The following is a 12,608-nucleotide window of genomic DNA, read 5'->3' as shown; positions in this document are numbered from 1 at the left end:
CCCAATTTTTTTGGAAACAGGGTTGTATGTATTTTACTTACTGCTTTTTACACTTGTGGTTGGATCCTAAACCACATTTCGTTGTCTAGCATCAGTGTCCGCACTCTGTGAAATAACAATAAAGTTAATCTAATATAGAAACAATGGAGTTTTTTGTATTTTATATTAACTCCTTTAAATAACTGTTTTGTGCTATAAATGTCAGAGGTTAATTGATAATGTATTGTTTATTGTTTTGGTAGATCCAACTTAATTACACCCCACAATATCTTTGTGTAATTTCATTTAATTCAGCTCTCTCGTCAAGCAGCACTTGCGCCCTTCTTTCTCTGCAGCCAGTGTGTAGCCCGCAGCTTCCGTGTGCAGCAGTGCTCGACTTCCGCCACCAGGTGGTGCCTTTGAGTAAGATCTGCTCAGTCCGGGCCTCCGCTGATGTTAGTACGAGTTTCCTGTCGGACATATTTAGGGAAACACAACTCGGTTCACGTGGGGGAAACGGGCCCAGCTCATACGTGGAGGGAAGGTGAGTGAGGTGCTAGGCTTTAATGTGACCATAGAGGGAAGCACGGTGTCTGCAGGTAGCTCTGCCTGTCAGCCTCAGCACACACAGCATCTGAATTATCCACACTGATGAACTGAAATGAATGAGATTATTAAACTGTCACCAGGCCGCTCTGACACTTGTACAGCACAGACAGTCAGTCGTGTCTAAACCTCATGTTAAAGTGCATGAGTTGGTTGAAAGCTGCACTTGAATTTAGTTGAGTCTGTGTCATGCTGCTTGTTGTGTGGTGATGTGTGACTGTCAGACAAACTCCAGATGTTGAGTCCATATAAACTGTGTTAGACAAACTGATTTAAAATGACAGAAGGCTGAAACAACACGTCGGAAAGTTTAGAACAGGATCTGCCTGTAGCTCGCCTACATGGTGAGTCTCTGAAAGCACCAACAGGAGTGAGGTGGTGAGTCCACACCACAGGTATTCAGAGAGGAGCTGGGAGACACAGATTCAACTGAGGGGGAGGGAGATCAGCACAGGCTGCGAGGCTGGAGAAGCACTGGTGTGGGGGGATGTTAGCAGTAGGTGTGAGATTCAGCCTCACTTCATGTCAGCATCACATTGAGGGTATCTTTGATTTTTCTTAGATAAAAATGCCAAAGAAAAGCAAAACAAAGACTGTGAGGAGACGAAGCAGTGATGATGAGCATCTCCCTCCTAAACAGAGCAGGGCGGAGCACAGCGACACCCCAGCCCCTCTGTGCTTCCACAGCCCGCTCAGCTTGTTCGAGAGCCTCATCCAACCCATGGGGACAGAGCAGTTCTTCAGGGAGTACTGGGAGAAGAAACCTCTCCATCTCCAGAGGTCTGACTCCAGCACAGCCTCCTACTACCAGTCTCTGTTCCAGCTGTCTGACCTGCAGAGCTTGTGCTCTCAGGGTCTGAGTTACTACAAGGACGTCAACGTTGTTCGCTGCATCAACGGCAAGAAAAAAGTGCTCAACAAGGAGGGCCAAGTTAAGAGCAGTGTCCTCAATAAGTTCTTGGTTCAGAATAAGGCCACGATCCAGTTCCACCAGCCACAGAGGTTCAAGGTAAGAGAGAATATCATGCTCCCTCTATGTTACTGCTGATGGTCATCCGTCCATCAATCAACTATTACACCACATTCCTTAAAGTTACACCTAATTAATATTTGTGTACTATCAACAGGTCAGCTGACTGTGTAATGTGAACACACCTTCTCACATTCAGTGTGCAAATGATCGTCACCAAATATATTCTCATTTATTCTCTTTTAAATACATCCAACATATAGAGACATGTAGTATCAGTCAAAACACTTGTCACATGGTGCGAGGCATCATCCTGAAGGTGCATGTAATGTGCGTACCAAATTTCATGGCCTTGTGTTCACTAGTTTTTAAGACAACTAACTGAAAATCAAAACTGACAACCTCAAATTGGTGCTAGAGTAAATTTGAGTAAACACCAGAGTCTGCTGCTTTGTCACCAGTGTCTATAAAATAAAATAAAATAAAGTAACTACACATATTGCCAGTGTGATCAGAGGGGCCAGTCAGAGATAAGAACTGTGAGACAGGTGAGTGACACCAGTAACCACCAGTTCACCTCAGCAGCCACATGTCACACCAGCAGCTAACTTGTCCCTTCATACGGGTCACTGTGCTATGAGAGAGACAATAAACTGACTTATGTCACTGTTGGCATGATGGGAGATCAGCAGTGTGGGTACATGCTTATCATTACACATTTTTATTTTTGCATTGCTGTACAGTGGAGGTACAGCGGCCCTTTATTCTTCCTCATGAATAGTTCCACTGTCACTGAGCTCTACTCTGGGTTTCAGCTGCAGGCAGTTTTATGTGGCACATTCAAAACAGCGGGTGTCTGGGCTGATACTGGTTAAGATATACCTGTGCACTGTCTCTGTAGTAGAAACATTTCCATCCAACAAAAACTGCAAAATCATCATTTCTGATAATAAACTATATGAGATTTTTCAGATGAAGATGATTAAGAATCTTATGAGACCTCCAGTCAATGAGTGATGACTTCCTCATAAGATCATTCACTTCTTGCTTTCATATTTTACAAGTGTTACTCAGTTGATCATTGTTTGACTGAACAACAGCTTGTACCTGTGTTAGACCTGGACATATAGCACTGCTGACACCTTTCTAAATGACATTACATACATAAAGGACATTCAGCCTGTAGCAGAGGAGCTCGATGCAGTGTGGTGATCTCAGATCAGACACTTGAATGGTTTTCTGTGTGTTGTCAGGATGAACTGTGGAGGATCCAGGAGAAGCTGGAGTGTTTCTTTGGAGGCTTGGTGGGATCCAACGTCTACATCACACCACAGGAGTCCCAGGGCCTCCCCGTGCACTACGATGACGTGGAGGTACAACAATCAATGCATGACTCAACAGACAGAGCCACATGTTAATGACTTAACCACGCTGTACTTTACCCTGCTGACAAGACTGGAGGCTGTGGGTTAGAGACATTTTATAAAAAAAACACTCAGACATGTAGAGAAACATCAGCTGATGTGAACATGACTCACAACACAGATCTCAAATACACAGTGACATTAACTTGACCGAATGAATGGAGCCTCCAAGCAAAACAGTGTTGTACGTCCCAGTGTGACAGATTTCGATCAGTCCTGTTGGTGTTGATTAATCAGCCAAACTGAATAACTGGTTGACAGGTAGCATATACACAGTGTTTTACATCAGGGGTTTAGATGAAACAACACGGGTCTAATTCCTCAGTTAAAAAAACACTGAGCTGAACCGGATCACCACCTCTGCTTGAGGAAGTGATGACCTCGTCCATGTTAGATGAAATATGCTCAAGGGGGTAATCATGAGACAGCTCACTGGGCACACGCCCAAATTGATCATGTTGTCACCCAGGCTGTACAGTGTGGAGATTAGTCAATACACACACTCAGAAAATGAGTTCACGTGACAGAGTTGGTTTGGAGACAGAGGACAGGATTCAATGGAAAAAAAGTAGAGCGTGTTTTAAAATGTGTTTTAAATATGAAAGACGGTTGATGAGAGTCCTGAGCCTCTACACCCACCTCCGTCAGTCAGTAAGCCTGTGTGGAAAGTTTGAAATACAGATCCTGAGCAGCAGATAGCAGGTACCGACTGGAGGTCTGATGGTGCTCTTTGCCCAGGTCTTTATTCTGCAGCTGGAGGGACAGAAACGTTGGCTTCTCTACAACCCCACAGTTCCCCTGGCAGCAGAGTACAGCGTGGAGTCAGAGGAGAGGATCGGCAGCCCCACCCATGATATTATACTGAAGGTACAGCTCATCCATCCATCCACATCCACCCACCTATCCATCCATCCATCCATCCATCCATCAATCCATTCATCGATCCATCCGTCATCCATCCATCTATCCATCCATTCATCATCCATCCATCTATCCATCTGTCATCCATCCATCCATCATCCACCCATCCATCCATCCATCCATCCATCCATCCATCATCATCTATCGTCCACCTATCTATCCATTCATCATCCACTCATCTATCATTAATTGATCGATCCATCATCCACCCATCTATCCATTCATCGATCCATCCGTCATCCATCCACCCATCTATCCATCCATCATCCACCCATCTATCCATCCATCCATCATCTATCATCCATCATCCATCCATCTATTCACGCATCTATCATCCATCATCCACCCATCCATCCATCCATCCATCTATCATCCACCTATCTATCCATTCATCATCCACTAATCTATCATTAGTCGATCCATCCGTCATCCACCCATCTATCCATTCATCTATCCATCCATCATCCACCTATCTATCCATTCATCCATCATCTATCATCCATCATCCACCCATCTATCCATTCATCCATCCATCATCCATCCATCATCTGACCATCTATGCATTCATCTGTCCATCCATCCATTCCTCCATTCATCCATCCATCTCTAATGTGAAGTGGTCTCAGACTGTTGGACCCTCTGAGTCCACAGTGACTATTGAGGTCAGTGTATTTGTGTGTATGTAAAACGATGTAATGTGTGTGATGTAATATAAGTGTGTTGCAGTATATCGTTCTGTCATGAAGGTTAAAATGTTTGACTCTGTCTCAGCCCGATCATTTTGGATGATGTAGTCTGTGTTGCTGTTAAACTGGACCGAGTGTAACAGTGAAACACAATTCAGTTACAGATCAGAGACAGGCCGTTCAGTCAAAGCTAATATGAGACCTCAGCAACCCAACTTCATCATGTGTCAGAGTGTTTTCTTCATGAGTGGATGAGTCATCCTCTCTCTCCACAGGCTGGAGATCTTCTGTACTTTCCCAGAGGCACCATCCATCAAGCCAGCACCCCAGCAGGAGTGGACCACTCCACCCACCTGACTCTCAGCACCTACCAGAGAATGTAAGAGAGCTCCTCCTCTCACTTTATATAGTGTCTACACAGGAGGCCCAGTGTTCATATGATCATTGTGCTCTCAGTGCTGAGTGCACATCATCACCAACACGCAATCACTGTAGTTGTGTGTGTAATACAAGAAAACAGACCTATGCATGTACAGCTTAGTCACAGCCTATCCTTAAGTTTTCCTATCATGAATAGAAAGGAAATAGTTGAAGCATGTTTCATCCTTTAAAATGGTCTGTATCACATCATAAAAATGTTGCGAAAACACACCTTCACTTGCCTTCATTATCTGACATACTCTCACAATAAGTTTGCAAGATGGGAACAGCAGGTTGGTCAGACCTTTCAGCTGGTCATTCCAGGAGTGTGATTTCTACAATATTTACAGTGACATTGATTCATTCAAGTCCCCACCAAATCCAGCTCATCCGGTATAGGTGCAACGAGAGAAAGTGAAGTGCTGGAGGGAGAACTGAGCTCATGTAGAGCCACGAAGATCACTGGAAGACATCAGAAATCTTAAAAAGAAGTCAAAGAGAAAAAAGACACCGCCTTGTCTGCTTGAGGCCAGTATCAGTCGGGGCATAATGAAACCAGGAGTAAGCCTGTGAATATTCTCATTTGTCCAGGTCATAGTATCTCAAAGGAGTTTTAAATCGAAAGCAACTGGACTTGGTTGTTTGTCTAGGAAGACGTTTCTCCTCTCATCCAAGAGGCTTCATCAGTTCTTTCTCGCACCTGACCAGGCTGGGACTGGTCCAACTATCTGGTGTGGAGACCCAGGTATTTTTAACCTCTGGGAGGGGCTTTCACAAGGCTGATGATGTCACTGGTTCCCTTTGTGCTCCATGTGCCAACGACAGTTGTTAGAGAGACTGTCTTGGTGGAGAGTTGGTTTCGAAACCATTGGTTTCTCATTGTCAAAGCACCAGTCTGAAATCAATCATCACCTAGTCTCTAGTGCTTCTGTCTGACCCCTGACCTGGATGTGAAACCACTGTGTGGAGGAGCAGGAATTACCAGCAAATCTAAATCATCAAACTCATGATTTCTGTTGTGTCGTCACAACAGATCCAACATTTAATAAAAACTGTAAGTGTGAAATTTCCACAAACACCAAGCTAGAGGGAGATGAGCAGGGTCAGCTCAGCCCCCGGTCTCTGGTTGTCTGTCATCAGTTCCACAGGATGTCAGCGATCTGAGAAAGTAGAACAGATTTCATCAAGCAAAGTTGATGTTTCCTGTTGGAGTGGCTGATGACACCACAGAGCATCTGAAATGGAAGATGCGGAACCGTCTGATGACACCATAAACTGTCTTTTAATAGATCTCTTGGTAAAGCACTCAAACAGTGAAATCCTTCAGATACTGTATGTTGTAGTGTTACATGTGTTTAGAGTGATGGCTTGTGTACTTCCATGTACAGTCCGTCTGTGATGTGGCTGATAAAGAGCAGCACTCTCACCTGTCCTCTCTACCTGTCATTACCTCAGGTCATGGGGGGATCTGCTGTTGGATGTATTTCCCAGCTTTGTAAGTGACAGCAGCAGGACTGAAGTCAGCCTAAGAGAGGGCATGCCCAGAAGACTCTTACTGGTAAATACCTTTTCAATTCACTGGTCACTTCGGCTGAATTCAGAACTGACACCTTGAAAATAGCCTTTATAGTTAATGTAGAGCAATGTTTTGATGAGCGGGTTCCACATCCCAACATCTGTCAATACAGTGTATATTACATACATGTGATATTTACATGTAATTATTATGCATATGTTGTTGTATACCTTTATCATGGTGCCAAAACAGCTCTGACCCGTTGAGGCCTGGACTGAAGGTGTCCTGTGTTATCAGGCACCAGGAAGTTGGCATCAGATCCTTGTTTGTCTTGTTTGTTTGACTTGTTTGTCCAGCAGATCAGATGAAGATCTGGAGAATTCAGGGGTCAGGTCAACACCTTGATCTCCTGCATGTTCCCCAGATCATTACTCAACAAGTTTCTGTAGTGTGACAGGGAACGTTATCCTGCTGAAAGAAGCCACAGAGGTCGAATGCCACAACTTTTCCTGCTCCCAACACATCAGCTTCAAGAACTGATTGGTCGCCTGCTGCCTAACATCTCCCACTCTGTGAATCAGAAACACAGCTTTAGTCCCTAGAGCAGGGGTGTCAAACTGATCCATAAAGGGGCCGTGTGGCTGCAGGTTTTCACCCCAACCATGCAGCAGCACACCTGACTTGACTCAATCAATCAACTCAACTCAACTCAGCTGAGCTGAACTGAGCCACACCCTTTAATCAAGGGTGGGTGTGGCTGCAAGTTTTGGACTGTGTGAAGACAGTTCAGTTGAGTTGATTGAATGAGCCAAGTCAGGTGTGCTGCTGCATGGTTGGGTTGAAAACCTGCAGCCACACGGCCCCTTTATGGATCAGTTTGACACCCCTGCTCTAGAGGCATGAGGCTTATACGACTGGTCCTAAAATCCAGAAACCAGTTTGATCTGTGCTTCTAGCAGCTTACCCTGGCTCCATCCCTTACCCTGAGCTCACCCCTGGTCTCAAAAGAAAGGTGTAAACAACCATGTTTATTGCTTAAGTCAGTGGAGGCACATACAGAGCTGCAGAATCACACATATTTATTCACGTCCTCATGCGCCAGCTCACACTGGCTCTGTCTGGATGTGTCTGTGTGTGCAGGACAGCAGCGATGGCCTCGACACCAGCAGGTGGCTGGCCACCGCCCTCAGATCTCTGGCTGATGAAGTGGAAACAGGGAAACTGGAAGTCCGCTCCACTCACATGAAGAGAGACTTCGTCATGAACAGACTGCCCCCGTACAGCCAGCAGCCACTTACACCAGGTCAGTCCCATCCTGGTCATCATGGACAGGACGAGGTGCACATCTGTAGAATTTACTGTGCCACTTTGTACATTGTGTGTGTGTGTGTGTGTGTGTGTGTGTGTGTGTGTGTGTGTGTGTGTGTGTCACAGGTGAGAGGATTCCTGCCTTGGAGGATACGGTGTGTTTGCAGTTTAAAGAGCACATGGTAGTAACAGTGGAGCGCTGCCAGGAGAGAACAGTAAGTCCTTGAAGGCTTTTCATCTGACATCAATTCATCATTTTTCCTGTCATCAGAATTGTTATTTTGTCTGGTCTGATCAGTTAAAGAAATAACAGATGTGCTCCTTTGGCTGTGATGCTTTCTGAGTCGTTGGTGTCTGGCTCGATGTGCCGCCAGCAGCATCATCACATTGGTTATATATCACAGATGAACAGCCAATCAACAGTGCACTCTGTGTTTGTGGCAGAGACAGGGAGATGCATTGTGGAGATATCAGATGCAGATGTTGCTGTCAGGGTGTTTGGGTTGGAGCACTTCCTGTGCTCAGACTGAGTTTACTGGATGGGACACGTGCAGACATGTGGACTCTGATTTTAAACAGTTAAAAGGCCTTTGTTATCATGTGAAGTCGAAACCTAAAAACAAACTGATGCTTTCCAGCATCAAGCCTTCATCAGGGGGTCAAACATCTCATACAGCCAATGGCCTCACTTTAGTGATGGTTTTCCACCAACAAGAATCCTCCACTCGTGTGGAGCAGAGGGATAAATCCAGACACATACAAAGCAGTACAGTGTAGGTCCTCATGTGGGCCTGGGTCTGTAGTACCTGTCATGTATCAATCCAGACGTCTCCTGCTGCCTCAAGCTTCAGAGATCCGACCAGCTCTTCTCTTTGTCTTATTGAGAACCTCCGTTGGATTGTGTGTCAGAAGTTGGTCTGTGTTGTTTAGTTGACGATGAGCCTCTTTGACACACATGTCCTCTCACAGTGTTTGTTGGTTTTTGTTGGTTGTTAGTCCACAGGAAACGTCTGATTTGTTACCTGCTGTGTTTGTGTTAAGTGAACCAGCAGGAAAAAGAGAGTGAATTTCAGGACCGTTTCATAAAGGAGGGGAAAGCATTGACTTTTAAATCAGTCTCTTTCTCTTCTCCCAGAGTCCCACTATAATGTAGCAAAACATAGCTAACGCTAACTTTCATGGAGTTTGTTTATACTGTGATATTTTTGCGTAACGTGCTAATGCAGTTTTAGAAAATTCAACAACAACTTTGCTTTTGTATTGAAGTTTTCAGCCCTGTTGTGAATGACATTGCGTTGGTGTTTTACCGTTGCTAAACGGGCTAGCAGTGAGCTGTGTGGATGTGAGTGGTGGAGACAGCTTCAGCTGCTTTCCTCCTCAGCCAGAGAAGATCTCTGCTCACTGTAGATGTCAACACATTTCTACAACTCATGAATATCAACTTCAAATATCAGTTATTGGTATAATCAGTATTGGTATCAGCACTGAAAAAACACAGTAGTGGTCTACTAATGTCTAACGTATTAAGCTTGCTGACAGTGAATGAAGCCCAGTGTGTGGTGGAGTGCTCTGTCATCCTGCCAGCACGACTCAGATGTCTCGTGTGTGTGTGTGTGTGTGTGTGTGTGTGTGTGTGTGTGTGTGTGTGTGTGTGTGTGTGTGTGTGTGTGTTCAGGATGAGGCAACAGAGCTGGTCGTCTTTGTATTACATTCTCTGAAGAACCAGAGGGAGAGCCACATGATGGGTGAAGATTGTGATGAAGAGGAGGAGCACGATGTCTCCAGGGTAAGTTTTTTCTTTTTCACTCCTTTTCAATTCAATTTTATTTGTATAGCACCAAATCATAATATACATTATCTCAAGGCACTTTACAGGGTAAGGTCAAGACCTTACTTTGTTACAGAAAAAAACCCAACAGTTCCCACAAAGAGCAAGTGCACATGGGAATCCCCCAGCAGTCTAGCTCTATAGCAGCATAACTAAGGGATGGGTCAGGACATACCTGAGCCAGCCCTAACTATAAGCTTTACTAAACAGGACAGTTTTAAGCCTGATCTTAAAGGTAGAGAGGGTGTCTGCCTCCCGAACCCACACTGGGAGCTGGTTCCACAGGAGAGGAGCCTGATAGCTGAAGGCTCTGCCCCCCATTCTGCTCTTACAAACTCTGGGAACCACAAGTAGACCTGCATTTAGAGAGCAAAGTGTCCTATTGGGAAAATAGGGAACTATAAGCTCTCCAAGGTACGATGGTGCCTGACCATTAATGGCTTTGTAGGTGAGGAGGAGGATTTTAAATTCTATCCTGGATTTTACAGGGAGCCAATGCAGAGAAGCTAACACAAGAGAGATGTGATCTCGTTTCCTAGTTCCTGTCAGTACTCGTGCTGCCGCATTCTGGATCAATTGGAGGCTTTTTACTGCATTTTTGGGACATCCTGACAATAAAGAGTTACAGTAGTCCAGTCTTGAGGTAACAAATGCATGAACTAGTTTTTCAGCATCCTTTAGACACAGAATGGGTCTGATTTTAGCAATATTGCGCAGGTGGAAGAAGGCTGTCCTAGAGACTTGCTTTATATGTGAAGTAAAGGACAAGTCCTGGTCAAAAGGACATCAAGGTTTCTGACTGTAGCACTGGAGGCCGAGGTGATGTCATCCAGAGTCAGTATATTATCACATAGTGTATCTCTGAGGTGTTTTGGGCCAATTACAATAACTTCAGTTTTGTCTGAATTTAAGAGTAAGAGATTACTGGTCATCCAGGTTTTTATGTCCTTAAGACACACCTGAAGCTTGGCTACCTGGTTAGTCTCACCTGGATTCATGGATAAGTACAACTGGGTGTCATCTGCGTAAACTTTTGAAGTTTTGTTTGTGGACTGCCAACTTAACCTTCATGGACTGAGACTGAACCAACTGAAAAGTTAATTCTGAGAGTATAAGCCATGTACCCAGTGTGGTTTGGGAAAAAGTCTCTAAATCTAGAGACAGATATTTTAAGTGGTAAACACTGCAGACCGTGAACGCCCACGAATAGAACCTGAATCATTTCAAAACAGCAACGACTATCAGGAAAACTCCATCTCAGCCACATGTCCACTGACCAGTGGTGGAAACATGACCAGGTCATCACATCCCTGACATATTTGATGTGTGTGTAAATGTTTTGTAGAGAATGTCTTCATTTGTTACCCAGAAATGTATGTGTTTTTGTTTCTGCAGGGCCTGAAGTTCCCTCTGTCCCACCTCCAGGCCCTGCGGCAGCTCCAGCAGGCGGAGCAGCTGCCTGTGGCCCAGCTGCAGCTGCCCACACAGGAGACCAAACTCAGTCTGGTCTTGGCTCTCTGGAGTGAGAGCCTGCTGGAGGTGTTGTAGCACACCACTCCATCAAAAAAGTATCACTGCCACATTTGTTGGTTTTTATGAATCCCTCTAAATGTGTCTCTTGGCCTGATTGTCCTCCTGAATAAAGATGCCATAGCTGTGTTGACAGCTGGAACTCTGACCTCATGTGACTCATTGAAACCTCTCATAGAGCTGCACCAACCAAACATTTTCCTGCTTGACCAGTAGTTATCAGTTCAAGCAATTAGTCAACTGGGTGTCATGTTTGATATTATTTCATTATATATAAAATGATACAAGTTCCAGCGTTATAAGTAATATTTAACACTGTGCTGCATTACAGAGAAATACAACATCATAATAATGGGTTTAAAAAATAAGGGCTGCCTGTTGACAACACATTGATCATCTATTTCAAAACACAACTTGTGAATTTAAACACCAACACACAAATGACCCTTTAAAATATAAATTAAACAAGAAATAATCTATGATAGGACATATTTATCTAGGCCAGGGGTGTTCAAACTGCGGCCCGCCGACCATTTTCAATTGGCCCGTATCAAAGTCTAAAAACATAATGGTCAATGTCCCGCACATATTTTTTGCGCTTAACTGTATTGTAATTCTTAGTTTTGACACAAGGTGGAGCTGCTGCCTTGAACAAGATAGTATCAAATAAAAGAGACCGCTCAGGGTCACCAGAAATGATCGCAAGTGAGCGCAGAAAATTTCAGACTCGGTGGAAAAATGAATCTTTTTTCATAGAAAACAAGAGAAAGTGTGTGTGTGTTTGATCTGCAATGAAACGGTTGTCGTGAGGAAAGCGCACAATGTACTGTAACGGACTGGGTTCATGTTAGTGTTTAACTGTTATGATTGTTACTGTGAGAAATGTTAGTTTAATTCAGACATAAGGTCTGCTGAGTTGCAGTACTGATAATTACAGACTGTCAGTGAACATGTTGTCAGCTGTCCATCATTATGAAACAAAACATCAGACGTTCAGCGGGAGGAGAAGCTGAAGCAGATGACAGCTAGCCTGCTAACCCAGCAACAGTGCTTTTTCCGTGCTAACAAGGTTCAACAAAATGCCACAATAGCTAGTTATGAAGTAGCTGATCTTATTGCCCTACACGGGAAACCTTTTTCAGATGGTGACCTCATCAAACAGTGCCTCACTAAAGTCGCGGGAATAATGTGCCCGGAGGAAGCTGTGAAGTTGTGCGGCGAATTGAAGCCCTGTCGGCCAACTTAAAACAGCAAGTGCCAGATCAAGCTCGTCCTTTCCATGTTTACTGGACTGCATGTGATGAGAGCGCAGATGCCGCGGACACCGCACAGCTGTTCATTTTCTGCGGGGAATTGATGATAATTTTTGCATTACGGAGGAACTGCTTGATCTTCAAAGTCTAAAGGGGACAACAACTGG

The 12,608-nt window shown here is 44.5% G+C and overlaps 1 protein-coding gene across 2 annotated transcripts; it reads left to right on the top strand.

The window, feature by feature from the left end:
• The first annotated feature begins 395 nt into the window (after nucleotides 1-395).
• riox2 (ribosomal oxygenase 2) lies at nucleotides 396-11,336 on the top strand. 2 transcript variants are annotated; one of them, XM_071461475.1, is made up of 10 exons: nucleotides 396-523; nucleotides 1,148-1,594; nucleotides 2,809-2,928; nucleotides 3,718-3,846; nucleotides 4,862-4,965; nucleotides 6,462-6,564; nucleotides 7,663-7,825; nucleotides 7,957-8,045; nucleotides 9,506-9,616; nucleotides 11,054-11,336. In XM_071461475.1, exons 2-10 carry the CDS (start codon nucleotides 1,154-1,156, stop codon nucleotides 11,204-11,206), a joined length of 1,413 nt encoding a protein of 470 aa, XP_071317576.1. In that variant the 5' UTR covers nucleotides 396-523; nucleotides 1,148-1,153; the 3' UTR covers nucleotides 11,207-11,336. The 2 variants fall into 2 exon arrangements, with proteins under 2 accessions (XP_071317576.1, XP_071317577.1); XM_071461476.1 differs by lacking the exon at nucleotides 396-523 and adding an exon at nucleotides 541-578.
• The last annotated feature ends 1,272 nt before the right edge of the window (nucleotides 11,337-12,608 follow it).

Source organism: Trachinotus anak, unplaced genomic scaffold (genome assembly GCF_046630095.1).
Source record: "Trachinotus anak isolate AG129_WGS33_773 ecotype Australia unplaced genomic scaffold, CSIRO_AGI_Tana_v1 ptg000024l, whole genome shotgun sequence".
Classification (NCBI taxonomy): domain Eukaryota; kingdom Metazoa; phylum Chordata; class Actinopteri; order Carangiformes; family Carangidae; genus Trachinotus; species Trachinotus anak.
Note: the sequence above shows the minus strand (reverse complement) of the source record. Positions and strands in the feature narration are given on the sequence as shown.